This window comes from Salvia hispanica, chromosome 6, assembly GCF_023119035.1.
Source record: "Salvia hispanica cultivar TCC Black 2014 chromosome 6, UniMelb_Shisp_WGS_1.0, whole genome shotgun sequence".
NCBI classification, from domain to species: domain Eukaryota; kingdom Viridiplantae; phylum Streptophyta; class Magnoliopsida; order Lamiales; family Lamiaceae; genus Salvia; species Salvia hispanica.
In genome coordinates this window covers 46,098,825-46,118,156 of record NC_062970.1, presented here as the reverse complement: position 1 = coordinate 46,118,156, position 19,332 = coordinate 46,098,825, and the positions used below count along the sequence as shown (strand labels likewise).

The following is a 19,332-nucleotide window of genomic DNA, read 5'->3' as shown; positions in this document are numbered from 1 at the left end:
AAATTGAGGCAAAAATCATATTTCCACTTAAGAATATGCCAGTAGCATTGGGCGGAAGTAATGGCAAAGGACCTGAGAATTGATTGTAACTAAGATTCATATACTGAATGGAGGAGTATGAGAGATTCGGAATTGGACCACTTATTTGATTGTGGGGGAGAGATAAGCCTTCTAATAGAGGAAATGTACTCCACAACCACCTTGGGGCTTCATCCTTTATATTGGCACCATTTAGATTAAGGTATGACAAATTCCTCTGAGTTTGGAGCCATTTTGGAAAATATGGGCCTACATTGCACCCGCCTAAAGATATGTGACTCAATGTAAAAGGAGGAATCCAATCAGATGAAAAATCAAATATCAATGATGGATTGAAGGATAAATCTAGTGTCTTTAACTTATCAAGCTTGGAGAAGTGGGATTCAGAGACTACACCTTCCAAAGAATTTTGAGAAAGATGTAGAACTTGAAGCTTGGAGAGTTGGCTAATATATAGAGGAATGTAACCTGTAAGAGAGTTGCGCGAGAAATCAAGTGAGCGTAAGTGGGTAAGATTCCCTAACTGAGGAGGAATAATCCCACTATAGTTAGATTTCATAAGAGACAAGTGTTGTCATTGTCTCATGGAACCGATGAATTCTGAGATTGGAATGCCACCAAAATCATTGAAACTGAAGTCAAGTGAGCGTAGATTGGTAAGGTTCCCTAACTGAGGAGGAATGTCGCAGAAAAGTGGCAATACATAAGAGACAATTGTTGTAATTGTTTCATGGAACCAATGAATTCTGGGATCGGAATGCCTCCAAAATCATTCATACTAAGGTCAAGTGAGCGTAGATTGGTAAGGTTCCCTAACTGAGGAGGAATGGTCCTAGAAAGGTGGCAATACACAAGAGACAATTGTTGTAAATGTTTCATGGAACCAATGAATTTTGGGATAGGAATTTCTCCAAAATCATTCTGACTAAGGTCAAGGGAGCGTAGGTTGGTAAGGTTCCCTAACTGAGAAGGAATGCTTCCAGAAAAGTTACACCAGTAAAGATTCAAGTGTCGTAATTGTTTCATGGAACCAATGAATTCTGGGATCGGAATGCCTCCAAAATCATTCCCAATAAGGTCAAGATAATTTAAATGGTGCAACTCAACCAATGAAGAGCCAATCATACCTCTCAAATATTGATCATGTTCGAACATATCATTTCTATGAAGTCGGAGGGCAATAACATGGCCAGTGGTGTTGCTGCACACAACACCATACCATCTGCAGCATTCGTCAATTTGCCATGACGAGAGCATACCATGCTCATCGATGAGGCCATTCTTGAAGCGAAGAAGAGCCTCCCGCTCCCTCTCGATGCATCTCACTTGCGCATCTCCTGAAACAAACACAAATGAAATAACAAGAAGAACAAATTTGATTGCTATTCTTTTATCCAAAATCATGCTTTCTTATGTATATTTGTGAGAAAGAATATCAAGTTGGTGGGTTTAAATAGCAGAACACGGATCGGTTGCTTTACTTTACAAATTCTCACTTTCACACTAAGAAATGACAAAACGCGTGGAGTTGTTGTATTTCAAACACTGTTTACGTATAGAATGTGATTCGGTACATGCACACTGTCACTATATAATGTTAAGTCATGATTTCCTTCAAATTACTAATTGAAGATAGAAATCCATGTCTTAGGGCGATTCCAAACAATTGATTTAGTAAGAAAACAAATACTATTTGAACGTAAGTACCACAACGTAAAAGTATGAAAAAAAGTTAAATATTACTCCATTTACAGTAAAGTGAAAGTGAACTCTTGTTGTGGGACATAGTAAAATGGTAAAAGTGGACTCATATTATGGGACAGAGATACCAGTAAAAAAATATTAATTTATTATTATTTCTTTTATTTAAATTTATAATACCATCTTTCCATGTCTAGCTAATTCATGATTTGTTAACTTTGTATGAAAAATGATTCGATAGCTTTATTTAATATGAAAGCAAATACTTAAAGTTTTAAAGGTAACAAAATGTGGGAATCATATCGATGACCAGATCTATCTTTGTGGGGTTATTAACGCATATTACTATGAATTATAAGCATCATAATCTTAGTATTGTCGACGTGACATTTCACATATATATTAATGGGAAAGGCTTAAAGTAAATACTTATTATACAAACGGAAAATGCATCATCTTTGACACAAGACTGGTGAGTACTGCCACGCTATTTTTTTACTAAAGAATAGAAATTTAAAGGCCACTTTTTTCCTTAAGGGTCAAATAGTAGTTGTAAATGTTGTCATATCTTACATAAACCAAACATGAGAACTCATCCAAAACATTAGCCTGTTAGGAAAAGAGAGTCCATATAGTCTATATACCTCACACCAGTTGTTTTCTCAGGAAATTGAGTCAGACCAATGATTTAGACATACTCTCAGGGAACATGAGAGAATAAAATGGTGGGGGGAAATCTAGCAAAGGGAATAAACTAATCAATATTGCCAAGTTTTTATATTTAAAGCCAAGTTCAGCTTTTTAGGCTCAATATTTGGCCTATTTAAAGCCCAGCTAAATATGTCAGCCTCCGTTTTATAAGAGTATGACCTAAATTCATATTTGCCAAGTTTTTATATTTAAAGTAATTCGGATTACTTTGCCTCAGAGATAAACTTTTTTAAATTCAAAAGTAGAATAAGCAATCGGAATTCAAAAGAATCTCACACTTTCCGCAGTTGCGCTTTGGTTTTTGTAATCAAGGTTAGTACTAATTTCTTGTCTATGATCCTTACATTTGATTATTGATTTCTTGTTTTGACTGATTCTACTTCCTTTATATATAATTATTGGGAAATTTGTAGTACACCATGTTTATGTATAAGTTAATTTATTATCTATTTACGCATAATAAAATAAAATTAAAGAAATAAAATTATGTAAAGATATAGTAGAAAAGTAGGGGTAGTACAAGCTCCAAACTTTTCAACACATCGTCAACGCAATGTAGTATAAAACTTCAAGATTCTGATGTCAACACAATGGCAATACGATGCCAACATAATGTTAACGCAATATCAATATAGTGTCATCAACCATTGACATTGTGTTGATATTTTCTGTTTTGATATTATTTTGTTATCTGTTAATATTTTCTAATGGGCCAAAAAAAATAGAGTTGGCATTTATTGACAAGATATTATGTTGAAAGCCCACATTTTGGGCCCAGTTAAATTTGATCAGCTTCATTCCATCATGAGGTCCACTGCTACTAGCGTGTTTAAAGCCCATTTCTACTTCTAAAGCCCATTTAAAGTCTTAGTTTTACAATTACTATCAATTTGGGGAACTTTTTTTTTTTTTTTAAAACAACCATTACTTTTATTTAGATAATTTAGCTACAGAGATTTTCAAATTCAAAAGCAGAATAAGCAATTACTAATTTAGATAAATCACTCATTTTCTTGTAATCGAGGTTAGTCCCTTTGTTGTGTTAATTTAATCTATGATCCTCACATTTGATGACAGCTAAAAGCATATGATTGATTTCTTGTTTTGGATGTTTCTACTTTTTTTTATATGATTATTAGGGTAGTATAATAAAGCTTAGTCCTTTCTTGTTTTTGTATAAGTTAATTAATTTGATTAATTGATATGGATAATTTTTTGAAATTGGATTTGGTTTAGTGAATTTGTTGTTTGAGGTTTTACATTGTACTATTTTGTATTTAGATTATGCTATATGCTGTTAGAATAAAGAAAATTGGTAATTGAAGAAAATAATAAGGCTACAATTAGAGTTTATTCAAGAAATAAAGAAATCAATCAAGAATATGTTGGGATGTGATTTTAACTAATTTGTTTTGGTTGAAAATCATTGAAAAAAACTCAAAGCTGACATTTGCAAAGTGTGGATATGGATTTAAAGTGCAAGAAACTAAGTATAAAAACACAAACATTGACACAATTCACAACAAATGTAAGATTTACAAATGAAAACATGAAACAGAGGCTATGCAAAGAGCTAAGAGAGCGAGGAATTTCACCCGAAAAATTGTTGTTAGCCAGATTGAGTATAACAACGTGGGCATTTTCTCCCAGTTGGGAACCACTCCTTCCAACTGATTATTTGAAAGGTCAAATATTTCAAGATCTTGAAGGCGAGTTTTGCAGATAGATGAAATTGAAGACGATAACATATTTCCACCCAAGTTTATTACATTAGTATTGAGAGGAAGTAATGGTAAAGGACCTGAGAATAATACTTCCAGAGGAGACATACTTCCTAACCACTTGGGGGCTTTATCTCGTATGTTGGCGCTAGTGAGATAAAGTCTTCCCAAATTCCTCTGAGTTTGGAGCCATTTTGGAAAATATGGGCCCACATTACACCCGACTAAACATAAACTATCCAACTGAAAAGGAGGACACCAATTAGAGGCAATATCCAAGATTAATGAATTCGAAGATAGATCTAGTGCCTTTAACTTATGAAGCTTGGAGAAGTGGGACTCACTGAATAAACCTTCCAAAGAATTATTAGAAAGATCTAGAACTTGAAGCTTGGAGAGATGGCCAATGCTTAGAGGAACTGAATCTTCCAAAGCATTACCAGAAAGATCTAAAACTCGAAGCTCGGAGAGTTGACTAATACTGACAGGTATGGAGCCTGTAAAGTTATTGTTCGAAAGCTGCAATTCTGTCAGAGAAGGAAATACTCTCAGGTCTGGCATTGATCCGTTAAAGTGATTATTGGACAAGTCCAATATTTTGAGTGATTCTAATACAAAACCACGTGGAGAAAGAGATCCAGAACACAAAGAGTTATATGAAAGATCAAGTGAGTGTAGGTTGGTAAGGTTCCTTGAGGAGGAATGATCCCAGTAAAGTTAGAACGACTAAGATACAAGTGTTGTAATTGTTTCATGGAACCAATGAATCCTGGGATTGGAATGCCTCCAAAATCATTTTCACCGAGGCCAAGTGAGCGTAGGTTGGTAAGGTTACCTAGCTAGGAAGGAACAATCCCAGAAAACTGACAACCCACAAGAGACAATTGTTGTAATTTTTGAAGGGAACCAATGAATTCAGGGATTCAGATGCCTCTAAAATTATTCGAACTAAGGTCAAGTGAGCATACCTCGGTTAGGTTTCCTAACTGAGGAGGAATGCTCCCACAAAAGTAACACCAACAGATCCAGGTATTGTAATTGTTTCATTGAACCAATGAATTTTGGGATTGGAATGCCTCCAAATTGATTCCAACTGAGGTAAAGTGAGAGCAGGTCCGTAAGGTTTCCTAACTGAGAAGGAATGCTTCCAGAAAAATTAGAGTCTTGAAGAAACAAGTGTTGTAATTGTTTCATGGAACCAATGAATTTTGGAATTGGAATGCCTCCAAAATCATTCCAACTGAGGTCAAGTGAGAGTAGGTCTGTAAGGTTTCCCAACTGAGGAGGAATGCTCCCAGAAAAATTAGTCTTGAAAAAATAGGTGTTGTAATTGTTTCATGGAACCAATGAATTTTGGAATTGGAATGCCTCCAAAATCATTCCAACCGAGGTTGAGTGAATGCAGGTTTATAAGGTTCCCTAACTGAGGAGGAATGCTCCGAGAAAAGTTGGACCAGCTAAGATCCAAGTATTGTAATTGTTTCATTGAACCAATGAATTCTGGGATTTGAATGCCTCCAAAATCATTCGAATTGAGGTCAAGATGATTTAAATGATGCAACTCAAGCAACGAAGAGGCAATCTTACCCCCTAAAATTGCAGGAAAATTCGAATGAAGTCGGAGGGCGATGACATGGGCAGTAGTGTTGCTGCACTCCACACCATACCATTTGCAGCATCCATCGCCTCGCCACGACGAGAGCATACCATGCTCATCGATGAGGCCACTCTTGAAGCTTAGAAGAGCTTCTCTCTCACTCTCTATGCATCTCACTTCTGCGTCTCCTGAAACAAACACACACAAAAGAAGAAGCAGAACAAATTTGATTACTATTGTTTTATCGGAAATCATACTCTCTTTACTGATGTATGGAATGGAAGTGATTTGTATTTGTGGGATACTCCATTGTATCAACTCCAACGCTTTAAATAGCAAAGATCAAACAGTACAGTTTCAATTCTAAAATGAAATTAAGAAGGTGATCAAGTGTGAATCGAATTTTTAAAAATAATCAATGATTACATAACGTAGAAATGGGGCTGAGGTTATTTTAAATGACGAAAATATTTTTCCAACAAATAAACAAAATTTAATGTATGAATGCGTTCAAACTAAACGAAAATAAAGACTAAATAGTAAACTGAAGGCTGACTAAATTATAATCATAAATCTACATAATAAATTTAAATATAATTCGTGATGATTATATATAAAATATAATATGTATATATGTCTCTTATCAATTCAGTGACGAGTTTAACGTTGCATGCATGAAGATCGAAGAATTGAAGCTTATAGTTTATGAATTCATAAATATCTCCCAATCACAAAGTTTGAAATTTGATAATCGTCGAATATAAATATTTTGAAATAATATAATTTAAATTTCGAGGTCTTTGGATGACCTTAAAGTCAAGTCTGTAATTAATTTTGAATAAGATTAATGAATAAGATGTCGGCCACCTGATTGGGATTTCTTTTTCTTTTTTTTTTTTACCATTTCAACTCATTTATTGCATTATGGTCAAGCTTCATGTATTCTCAACTTGAATTGAGAGAATAATTATTTTCACAACAAAACAATATATTTATACATAAAAAGTCGAGATAATTAAAAAATTTACAATCTCGTAACCTAATACAGGTGTAGACTGGAGTTCAATAATCACAACTAGAATTATTCAAAATTACTTAAATATAGCAATATATTTGTATTTTATTGAAGACACTTTAAATAGGTGTAGATAAAATTGATACGATTTCTAAAATTCTTTGTAGATAATTCATGATTGGGCAGTTTAGCGTAGCGTATGAATTGCGTTCACAATCAATGAAAAATAAGACAAGATAAATAGCGATGATGGGTGTGATAAATGGTTAACTTGATAACTCATCAACGTAGTGTATTAAAAATATCGTCACAATGATAATGAAATGTCAACATAAACTTAAGTTGACATTTTAATATATTATGTTGATATTAATATTTAAATGTCTAACACAGTATTTTATTAAAATGTCAACAAAAATCTGAGTTGATATTTTAATGTGATCGTGTTGACATTTTTAATACACTGTGCTGAAGTTGATGAGTTAGTAAGTTAACAATTTAAAAAAGTTATCATTATAACGCACTCCTAGTATAATTATATGCATAGATATATTTCTCATCAATCATGCTATAAAATTGCGATTATTTTACAAAAGAAATGCAAAATAATAAAAGGAAAACGCGTGGAATGGTTTCACTAGGAAAACTTTTTCGAGCATGTTAGTCTTGCTTTTAATTAGAAAGATGAAGTGAAAGAGAAATCAAGTGGAAAAGTGGGCATCGAAGACTTGAGTCAACTTTCAGTCATTTTATAAATTTTGTCATACAATTAGTTTTGTCACGTCATATTTTATTATAAATTTAGTATACTAATTTTTTGTATTTATAAAAATTAATTTTGGATTTAATTAATTTTAGCAATCATGCAACTTGTTATTGATAACAAGACACGATTAGTTAGACCTAGTGGTAAAATGCTTAATGTTCTCGGGTTCAGTTCATATCCACCGTGATACAAACTTTAAATTTATGTTCTTTTAATCATAAAAATTTTTTTGTCATACAATTAGTTTTGTCACGTCATATTTTATTATAAATTTAGTATACTAATTTTTTGTATTTATAAAAATTAATTTTGGATTTAATTAATTTTAGCAATCATGCAACTTGTTATTGATAACAAGACACGATTAGTTAGGCCTAGTGGTAAAGTGCTTAATGTTCTCGGGTTCAGTTCATATCCACCGTGATACAAACTTTAAATTTATGTTCTTTTAATCATAAAAAAAACACAATTAGTAAAAACGTTTATCCACTAAACCCAAACTATTCAGGAATTTGAGTCACCCTGTTTGAGTGGATGGCCCAGCTAAATTGTAGCACCAATTCAGTGCTCGAATATTGTTTAAATTTGATTTAAATACTGTTTTTAATCAAATCATTATCTCAGTCTATAAGAAGCACAACGAAATAGTAATATAAAAAAATTTAAATATTCAATAAGACTACTAATTTATTATTAATCCCTTTATTAATATTTATAAAAGTATATTTCTATATCAATCATTCAATCAATCGTGACTGTATAGCTTTATTTTTTTTTGTTTGACCACAGGTATTCCGAATCCACCTTTGGCGGAATCGGATTAATCCTCTCAACGGACTTGCAGATTAAGGCCGAAAGTCTCCCAGCGGTTGGTGAGGTTTGAACCCTTTATTGAATAAGAAAACAAATAGTTGAAGGTAAGAAGCACCAAATAATAATATAGAGTATAATATTTAAAAATATTATACGTATAAGAATATTAATATGTCATTGTTCCTTTTATTAAAATTATAAAAGTATAACAAAAGGTGGGAATCGTATCGAGTACCAGAGCTTTGTGGATATTAATATAAAATTCATATACTCATTACTTCATTAGTTTGAATGATAATAATGCCTCCTATTTATAGTGCATATGCATAACATTTTCCTCCAATGCAAACAAAGTGCTGAAAATGCAAAAACACAAACATAATCACTCGTTTATAGAAGAAAGCAAATATACACCAAAATAAAGTTGACATAGCAAAGGAAAAATAACTGAAATGAGGTGAAATAAGATTGACACAATTCACACAAAAAGAGATGATAAAAACAACAAAATTACTACATTAACTTGGAAAGATCACTGGTCATGAGCTTCTTTCACCTTAATTGAACACCAATGCGCGCAGTTTCAACTTCCACCGCTGAAACATATGGGGATGTTATGAATCCGAGGATCAAATCTCGATTGTAATATTGTAAAAGTAATGTGAAAGTTGGAGTAAATTTTATGTTTTTAGCGAAAATTAACCAAAAACTGCATTTAATGGCAAGAAATCTAGTTGATATTACCTGCATGTTTCAGCTTCTTCTCCATTTGGATACAAACACAACAATCATGACGTGGAACCAATCTCCAGCAGCATCAAACGAGTTAAAGAATGCGATTCTCCATGATTTCTTCAATATGAATGAGCCAATAACTCCCCAAAATCCAAAGATAAAACCAAAGCCCATTGATATGCCAACTTCTTCCATAAATGAGAAGTTGTTTCCATCTTTCTCATTCATGTTGTCCCATGGATTATTGGTGGGGCAGTTTGGCAGAGGGTCGCCACATAGTCCATCATTATCAGCATAAGACGATGCATTGAAGCTCTGTAGTTGAGTACCCGTTGGGATTTTTCCGGACAAATTGTTGTTCGACAGATCAAGAAAACCAAGAGTGTGTACTTCTGCCAAACTTGTAGGTATCTTGCCCAAGAGTTGGTTATGAGATAGATCAAGAGAATATAGCATATGCATATTACCAATATCTGGAATTAATCCTGTCAAACTATTTCTTGACAAATTCAAGGATATCAATCCTCTCATAGTGGAAAATGATTTGGGAATGTTTCCGGTCAATCTATTGCTCGAAAAATCAATGAGTTTGAGAAACCTGATATTTTCCCAATACTCATGTTCCTTACCTTTCCAATGTAATGATGAATATCCATAGCGCTCAATATGAGGTGCAAGATGTATGGGCACATTGGGCAGAAAGTCAACAAATAATACTTGACCAAAAAGATATTCATGTTGACGGGTATCGAATAGCACATCCTCACTCGAGAAGGCAGTAAATTTGTTGAAGCAATCAGGTATTATCCAAGATAGATTGTTTATAGACAAATCCAGAACTTGAATATTAGTAAGATTGCATATGTCGGAAGGAATACTTCCATGCAATTTATTTCCACGAAGGTTTAGAAAGAACAATTCATACAGCTGGCCAATCCAAAATGGGATCTCTCCTGTCAACTTGTTTCCTTCAACATCAATGAAACTCAATCTTTGGGAAAGTCTCAAACTATTAGGCAATTCACCACATAAATTATTACCATGCATTCGTAGTGTCCTAAGATATGGTAAACCGCCCAAAGAGAAAGAAATTTCACCCAAAAAGTTATTGTTAGCCAAATTAAGGATTTCCAAGTTGGGCATGTTCTCCCAGCAGTTGGGAACCTCCCCTTCCAACTGATTATTGGAGAGGTCAAGGTAGCGAAGGCTCTGTTGGCGAGTTTTGCAAATAGATGAAATTGAATCGGAGAGCATATTTCCACTCAATAAAACAACATAAGCATCGGCAGGAAATGGTGGTATACGACCCGAGAATTGATTGTAACTAAGATCCATAAACCCAATGGACATGGATGAGATATTTGGAACTGTGCCACTTATTTGATTCTCGGAAAGATATAAGTGGTATAGTGAAGAAGACATATTCCACAACCACCTTGGGGCTTCATCTGTTATATTGGCACCACTGAGATCAAGGTAAGACAAATTCATCTGAGTTTGAATCCATTTTGGAAATTGGCCCACACTGCACCTGGCTAAAGATAAGTCATTCAACTGAAAAGGTGGACTCCAATTAAGGGAAGTATCCAACATCAATAATGGATTGAATGATAGATCTAGTGACGCCAGCTTATAAAGCTTAGAGAAGTGGGATTCAGAGACTAAACCTTCCAAAGAATTATGGGAAAGATACAGAATTTGAAGCTTGGTGAGTTGGCCAATACTTGGAGGAACTAAACCTTCCAAAGAATTATGAGAAAGATCTAGATGTTGAAGCTTGGAGAGTTGGCCAATACTTAGAGGAATGGAGTCTGTAAAGTTATTATATGAAAGGTCCAATTCTATCAATGAAGGAAACGCTCTCAGGCTTGGCATTAAACCCGTGAATTGATTATCAGACAAGAGCAATGTTTCGAGTGATCCAAATACGGAACCAAACATAAAAGGAGATATGGAACTCAAAGAATTTTGCGAGAGATCGAGTGTGCGTAGGTTGGTAAGGTTCCCATACTGAGTAGGAATACTCCTAGAAAAGTTAGAACTACTAAGATACAAGTGTTGTAATTGTTTCATGGAGCCAATGAATTCTGGGATAGGAATGCCTCCAAAATCATTCACACTAAGGTCAAGTGTGCGTAGGTTGGTAAGGTTCCTTAACTGAGGAGGAATGACCCCAGAAAATTTACTACTGCTAAGAGACAAGTGTTGTAATTGTTTCATGGAACCAACGAATTAATACGATGATTATCGATGAGGCCATTCTTGAAGCTAAGAAGAGCTTCTCTCTCATTCTCTATGCATCTCACTTTCACATCTCCTGAAACAAACAAACAGGAAAGAACAACAAAAACAAATTTGATTGCTATTATTTTTTTAGAAATCATAATCTCTTTTGTGATGGATGGAAATGAACTGTATCTGTGGGATACTCCATTGTATCAACTCCAACGCTTTAAATAGAGGTAAACATAAAATTGATACAGTTTCTAAAAAATATTTGGACAAATTGCATGATTAGACAGTGTAACGTAGCGTAAGAATTGGGTTCGAAATGAATGAAAAAGACAGATAGTAAAGCAATTGGAAAAAGTGATCACCAAAGACTTGAGTCAACTCTCATGAATTAAAAGTCTTTTTTATGCATACAATCAGGAGTATTATATTATCCATTACCCATTTATTATGCTTATTGTTTCCCATTTATATACATATTCTTCACTTATATGATTTAAATATATTCATTCTCCAATTATTTATTTTAATTGTTTTCATATTTTTACCATAAATTTATGTATAAAGATTATTTAAAATCTTTAAATAATTATATTTGCAATGTAAGGATAAATGTATAAATATACACTAGAACACAGAGTTCACTACAATTGCGTTTTGGTCACTATAAATTTGTTTTAGTTTATTATTCGTAACATATATTTGAAAACAGATTGAACGGAAATGTCATTATAGTGACGGGTTTAGGTTTAGTTGGTTCGTGTTTTCAAATTCATGTTTAGTGAATTTGAAAACACGGAGTGAACTAAAACACTCTTATTGTGAACTCAGTGTTTTCAAAATTCATTCAATCTCATCCTTCCATTATTTCATCTAATGGCTGAAATTTATTTTTTAATTATGCATTTTGTTTAGTTGTACATTAATCACTTCTCTTCCAAGATATAAACAAAATTTAACGTAAAAATTGCATTCAAAATCAATGGAAAAAGACCAAATAGTAAAGCGAAGGTTGACTAATTCACGAAAATATGACATAATAAAATGGAAGACAGTTCGTAATGATAATATACAAAGATTATAAATTCTCCAATAAATACAAAATAAAAGATAAAATATATGTGGTATTCAAATACAAATACAAAAAATCAGTTTGACTGATTCATAAACAATAGGTAGTATAATTTCGCGTAAGAACTTGAGTCCAAATTCAAAGAAAAGTTATGTTCAAAATAGCAAAGTTATGTTTGCTATATTAAAAACTCATAAAATACTGTGTTTATGAATTTTGTTCCTAGAGTAATTTGTGTCCTGTCATGTGTTATTATAAATTTTCTAATAGTACTATTTTTTGAAAAAAAAAATCATATTCTTCTAAATTGTTGGATTAACTATGGATGATGAAACGCAATTAAATTAGTAAAACACTTCTAGTCTAATTTCAACCAATAATTCAGAGATATAAGTCACCCAATTTGTGTGAGTTTAGTATAGTGAATAATGGTTATACTTATAGATAAGAAAATAAAAATTACAGAAATAAAACGATTAAAAGATTGTGGTATTTATACTTTTATGAATTTTTGTTTATAGATATTTATTAAAATATTATATTTATAATCTCGATCGGTTCTACCCCACGATTTTTGATTCCAGGATAAGCCACTGGTGGCAATCACTATCTGAGAGGGGGAATTATTGCTATTAAATCGACAAGTATACTATTCCCTTCGTCCCAAAAAAATATATGCATTTGCGACGACACGAGAATTAAGAAAAAATTGTTAAAGTAAGAAAGAAGAGGAGAATAATATAGTAAAAATAAGAGAGAGGAGGAAAATAGTAGTTAAAGTAGTGTTAGTGGATAGTGAGACCAACATTATTAAATTGATAGATAATTTTCCTAAAATAGAATGCACATATTTTTGTGGGACGGATGGAAATGAAAAGTGCACATATTTTTATGGAGGTGGGGAGTACTAAATTGCAAACTAGAAAACATTAGCAAATAGTCATTAAGCTCCTCTGATATTTATAAAATGAAATGAACACGCTTGCAACGATTTGATCCATTTTATTTGAAATAATAAAACGATTTTTGGTATGAAATTAGAGATATTTAGAGAAAATCAACAAAAAGCGAAAGGAACGAACCATTTGTTCTATTGCTTTCTATGTATTCTGATAGTTGAGTCATTTTTTAATTTAAGAAAGTTTCTCATAGTTAAGTTATTTTAATATTCCATGCTAAAAAATTTTGTCTTTAATTGTAAAATTTTGTCTTTAATATATATCTTTACGGTTATACTCTATTTATTCAACCCCATTGTTGTTGTTATCCTAATTAATTTACCGAAGACTTGAGTCAAGTTTGAAGAAGTACAAATCTTTTCCAATAAATGACTACCGTACTATTTGATGTGACGTGTGAGAGTTTTTTCAACAATTATTGCACTACAAGACTACAAGATAAAATGTAGCCATGTGATAAATTCAATTAAAAAAAAGTCAGGAGGAGATGTAAAGTTAAAAATCATGGTTTCCTGAAATTACTTCATCAGTAAATAACCATCAGTAAATAACCAGAGAAACTTTTCAATAATTGCAAAATACTCTCTATTCCATAAAACTATGGATTTGGAAGAAGATATGTTTTTAAAAGAAGTAAGAGGTCAATTTTGGTCCTAAATATATGACCAAAATATGAGTTTGGTCCAAATATTCACTTTTTGAAAAAAAAAGTTCATAACAAATTGTCGGAGGCGTCAAAAAACTAACGGTTATGCTACTGTGCAATTAGTATTGACTGTTAAGTTTTTGACGGAACTGTAAAAAAAAGACTACTTCGTTTCATTTGTTATGAACCTTTTTTTCAAAAAGTGAATGATTTGGACCAAATTCAAATTTTGGTCATATGTTAAGAACCACAATTGACCTTTACTCTTTTAAAAGTGAAATTTTACAAAGTAGGAGAAAGATAAAAAGAAAATGATATTCATCTCACCAGTACTAAAAATAGAAATGAACTAAATTTATGGGATGAACCAAAATTAAAAAATGAGACTATTTTTATAAGACGGATGGAATAAAAAGTAAAATATATGTATCCAGGGGAGTGTTATATTGCTAACTCAATACCTAATTGCTAACTACAACTAAATAATAGCCATTAGATATTCAAATTAAGGGTCTAGATCATCAACCAAGAAATATCAATACGATCAACAAAAAACGTCAATAAAGCCATAGGATTAATTCCATAAAATATGAATAGGGGTATTAATGTCAATTAACTACGTGTTTAGTTATAACTAACTTTTAAAAGAAATCCCAAAACTTTAAATTCATATAACATATATCAGATTAAAGATAATTTTATAAGGATTCCAACGATATCATATATACATATGTTCCGACGTCAAAATTTGAAAAAAAATTCAAAAATTTTTCAATTTTTTCGTAAAACAGAAATATCAACATAGTATATAAAATATGTCAATATAATACATGTAGAATTTCAATATAAGCAATTGGTTAACATTCTTAAAGCATCGTGTTGACATTCTCAAAGCATTTTGTTGATATTTTCGAAACACTATATTGACATTTTCATCTAAAACCCTAATTTGGCGTTTTTTTTAATCTTTTTTGATTTTATTAATAAAAACGAAAATTACACGTGGCAAATTGTAGACCACACGCTTTCTAAAATCCTATAGCCTTAAATTAGTTGTAGTTAACAATTAAATGATCAGTTAGCAATTGATCACTCCCTCCCCTGTGTATCAAGACTCCAAGTCGTGTTCAATAACAAAATTCTACCATAATAGCAAAGCGGTGTTTGAGTATAAATTTTACTAGTAGTATTATTTTATACTAGTCTTTTGAACTTAAAAAATCTAGACTCTAATTTTTGGATTAGTAAATTTTAACAGTAGTTAGACATTCTTAATATAGATGTTTGAGTCAGCCAATGTGTGTGGAGTGTGGTATGTTGTGTGTGTGAATAATAATTAAAAGAGTGTATAAACTTTGATTGAATTATATAACTCTAGTTAATTATCTTAGTTATACTTGTGCCAAAATAAAATTGAAGATACTACTCTAAATTATTTGAAGACAGAGAGCTGAAAGTGGACCTAGAATAATTAGCTAATGAGAAATTTTTATGTTTGAAGCCCATTTCAACTTAGACCCAATATGTGGCCCATTTAAAGCCAGCTAAATATTAGCACTTCGGTGCTCGAATATTTTTAAACTTTTATTTAAATACTGTTTCTATCAAATCATATTATTTCTTTTAATATCTAGCCAAATCATGATTCGATATCTTTATTTAATATTAAAATAAACTCTTCAAGGTAGCAAAATATGGGAATCGTATCAATGACCAGATCTTTGTGGGGTTAATGCATATTACTATCATAATATGAAATAGTTTCCTTGTTTAAATATTCTTGTCATATACTCCCTCTGAAAAATAAACTTTCATTTTCTACACTCGTTTTGAAAAAATGATAATAAATAGTTAAAGTGGAGAGAAAGTAAAGTACGAGAGAGAATAATGTTGAGAAGTCTCTTGGCTATATTATTTCCTCTCTTACTTTTTTTTCTCTCCACTTTAACTATTTATTATTATTTTTTCTTACTTTTCTTTCTTTTCACTTTAACTATTTATTATTATTTTTTTAAAACGAGCGCAGAAAATGAAAGTTACCTATTTTTCATGGACGGAGGGAGTATAATAGGATAAATTATTATAGAGACATGACATATTACATATATTAATGGGAAAGGCTAAAAGTAAATACTCCCTCCGTCCCAATAAATATAAAACGTTTGCTTTTTGGCACAGGATTTTATGTAGTGTTGTTTTATGAGTTAAAGAAGAGAGAGTAAAGTAAGAGAGAGAAAAAAGTAGAGATGAAGTTATTTCTATTTTAAGAAACGTTTCATTTTTAATGGGACAATCCAAAAAGGAAAACGTTTCATTTCTAGTGGAACAGAGGGAGTATTATACTACAACACTATAATAATTAATTTCACATGGAAAATACAATATGATTGACACGAGACTAGTGAATGCTAGTCATTTTATTTTACAATTAATTTCACATGGAAAATACATCATGATTGACACAAGACTAGTGAAGGCTAGTCTTTTTTTTATTGATAAACGAATAGAAATTTAAATGACACGCTTTTTCTTAATGGTCAAATAGAAGTTGTAAATGTTGTCGGGATCTGCCAATGATTTAGACACACTCTCTATCTCCAAACACCTCTTTACCCATGAACTTAATTTGGGATAATCTTGTTGGATGCTAAAATCGCCGCAGATTTCGAAGGTCTTGAACCATGGGGTATATGTGATCAAAGCCACATCCAAAAACCCGAAGCCGTTGTCGCCGAAGAATGGCTTATCGCCAAGCTCCGACTCCATCTGCTTCATGAACTCCGCGAACCCCTTCTTACCCGCCTCTTTCTCTTCTCGCTCCTCACACCATATCAAATTTCCGGTTTCCATTACCTACAATTCATTATCAAGTTATATAAACAAGTTTAAGTAGCATCAAACAATTTTACAACATCAAACTTGCTGATGTGCAAACCCCGTCCCACATCAGGAAATAATTAGTAAAGTTGCACGCAATGTATAATCCTACAAATTAAGATTATACTCCCTCCGTCCCAGAAAGATTGTCTCATTTTCTTTTTCACACTCGTTTCGCAAAAATAATAATAAATAGTTAAAGTAGAAAGAAAGTAAATTAAAAGAGAGAATAATGTAGATAATAGTCTTACCTACATTATTCTTTCTTTTATTTTACTCTCTTTCAATTTTACATATTTATTATTATTTTTGCAAAACGAGTGCAGAAAATAAACTGGGACAATCTTTCTGGGACGGAGGGAGTATAAAATTGCGAAGACTATGTCCAAAGTGGACAGTATCATACTAATATAGCACATGTAAAACTATTTGCAATTGACTATAACCAGACAATATATACTACCTCTGTCTCTTAAAAATAAAACCTTTTAAACTTTCTACTTTAAGAAATGAACCCCACAACCCACAAACTCTATTTCGATGGCTTTTTCTCTTCCTCTCTCTTACTTTACCCATTATTCTCTCATATTTTACCAATTATGCATATAAACCCGTACCATTTCAAAAGTTTCTATATTTCAAGGACGGATGTAGTACCTTTTTGTCTATATAATCAGCCAAGAACCTCGCTTGAGCTCTTTGGTAAGGATCACAATGTTGGACATAATTTATCATCATATATTCAAGAATACATAATTGAATATAAATAAAGCAAGATCTTCGAATATCATGTATTTCACGTAAAACCATAAACATAATAGGATCGAAACATACCTTGGCGATCCATAGCGGAAGCGATTAAGGAAGGAGGAGACGAACTTCCTCGGACTTTCTTTGGCGTGGTGGCGCAACTCCAACTCCAAGGATTTGTTTCTCTCTCTTTCCCTCGTTTATGTGTTCTCTTAATGTGTGTGATTTGATGGGATCCCACACTTGTATTTATAGGCAGAGAGAGGACAAACCATAATTATCAAACCCTAAAAGCCCTTTCCATCAAAGAGACTATATAATAATATAATAATAACGTTTCTTTTCTATAAAACTTGATTCCCAAGTTTAATGACAATCATAAACATGATTCCTTACCATATTTGTTATTAAAATATATAGTTATTTTCTTTGATTGTCGTGGACAAACCAAAACTATATATATAATAATATATTCATTTGGTAGGAGTTGGAATTATATGATTTGCCAATAAGTTGTAATTAAGGCCATAATTCCATTTTCCTTATTAGTCTTTGAAATTATACGACTAATTGATTTGGCCGATAATTAATCACATGTCTAAGAAACGTCTCATTTAATAATTAGGAAAAAAGTGTCTAATACCAAGTCAATGTATTATATTAAAAATCCAATTCTATTTAGGATTCTATCACTTGTCACATATGTGAGACATAAAACTTACATTCTCCCACTTGGCGAACATGTGGGACACAAAGTTTTCGATTCTCCCACTTGTCACACTTGACAGAGCCAAAGTAAAATAGACATAGTAAACATAAGGCGCGCATAATATTGGACTTTATAAATACTTTCATCATTGGTAAACATAAGTATTATATTAGAGAGACTACTAATGCGGGTCATGGCGGGCGTATATCATTCAATCGATATAGTTCCTTCCATGTACCACATCACCGGTATCCACTCTAATATAATCTATAAGTGACACCGCGTCCGTAATTGTCTTATTTCAAGACCTCCTACATTAATACTAAAAACGTACATATGCATATCAAATAATAAGTATATGCAGGAAAAGTAGAAACAACTTTATTGAATTCAAAATATCTATAACATAAGTGTCTGGACCAACATGGATACATAAAGATTAGACATTTCCATACCCAAGACCCATTCTATTGACTTGTTCCATAAATGTCTTAGGCGGTAATGCCTTAGTCAATGGATCAGCAACCATAAGCTGTGTGCTTATATGTTCTATAGATATTCTTTGTTCCCGAACTTCATCTTTGACGGAAAGAAACTTTAATTCCATGTGTTTAGCTCCTTTTGAATACTTTTCATTCTTAGAGAAAAACACGGCTGCACTATTATCACAATACAATTTCAAGGGCTTGGATATTGAGGAGACAACACCAAGTCCTGAAATAAAATTTCGCAACCACGTAGTTTGAATAGATGCTTCAAAGCAAGCTATAAATTCAGCTTCCATGGTGGATGTCGAAATAGAACTCTGCTTGGCACTCTTCCATGATATGGCTCCTCCAGCCATAAGAAAAATGTAACCAAAGGTTGATTTTCTAGAGTCGACACATCCAGCATAATCTGAATCGGAATATCCAATCACTTCTAATTGATCAGATTTCCTAAATGTGAGCATAAAATCTTTTGTCCCCTTTAAGTATCTCATTGTCTTC

The 19,332-nt window shown here is 32.4% G+C and overlaps 3 protein-coding genes across 3 annotated transcripts; all 3 read right to left on the bottom strand.

Moving 5' to 3' along the window:
• Positions 1 to 705: 705 nt before the first annotated feature.
• Positions 706 to 4,733, bottom strand: LOC125195540 (receptor-like protein EIX2). The gene is made up of 2 exons (XM_048093678.1): positions 4,283 to 4,733; positions 706 to 1,376 (listed from the first exon to the last, which is right to left on the bottom strand). The coding sequence occupies exons 1-2, from the start codon at positions 4,731 to 4,733 to the stop codon at positions 706 to 708; spliced, it is 1,122 nt and encodes a 373-aa protein (XP_047949635.1).
• A 4,383-nt stretch (positions 4,734 to 9,116) lies between these two features.
• Positions 9,117 to 11,318, bottom strand: LOC125195539 (receptor-like protein EIX1). Its single transcript, XM_048093677.1, has one exon. The coding sequence runs from the start codon at positions 11,316 to 11,318 to the stop codon at positions 9,117 to 9,119; it is 2,202 nt and encodes a 733-aa protein (XP_047949634.1).
• Positions 11,319 to 16,513: 5,195 nt separating this feature from the next.
• LOC125195538 (probable glutathione S-transferase parA) lies at positions 16,514 to 17,619 on the bottom strand. Its single transcript, XM_048093676.1, has 2 exons — positions 17,542 to 17,619; positions 16,514 to 16,860 (listed from the first exon to the last, which is right to left on the bottom strand). The coding sequence occupies exons 1-2, from the start codon at positions 17,617 to 17,619 to the stop codon at positions 16,519 to 16,521; spliced, it is 420 nt and encodes a 139-aa protein (XP_047949633.1). The 3' UTR covers positions 16,514 to 16,518.
• Between the last annotated feature and the right edge of the window lie 1,713 nt (positions 17,620 to 19,332).

Coding starts and splice junctions, on each gene's coding strand:
- LOC125195540 (XM_048093678.1), bottom strand. CDS start 4,733: ATGCCAGACCTGAGAGTATTTCCTTCTCTGACAGAATTGCAGCTTTCG. Junction 1,377..4,282: donor AGCCCCCAAGTGGTTAGGAA/GTATGTCTCCTC, acceptor TGTTTGTTTCAG/GAGATGCGCAAGTGAGATGC.
- LOC125195539 (XM_048093677.1), bottom strand. CDS start 11,318: ATGAAACAATTACAACACTTGTCTCTTAGCAGTAGTAAATTTTCTGGG.
- LOC125195538 (XM_048093676.1), bottom strand. CDS start 17,619: ATGATAAATTATGTCCAACATTGTGATCCTTACCAAAGAGCTCAAGCG. Junction 16,861..17,541: donor CTGATTATATAGACAAAAAG/GTACTACATCCG, acceptor AATGAATTGTAG/GTAATGGAAACCGGAAATTT.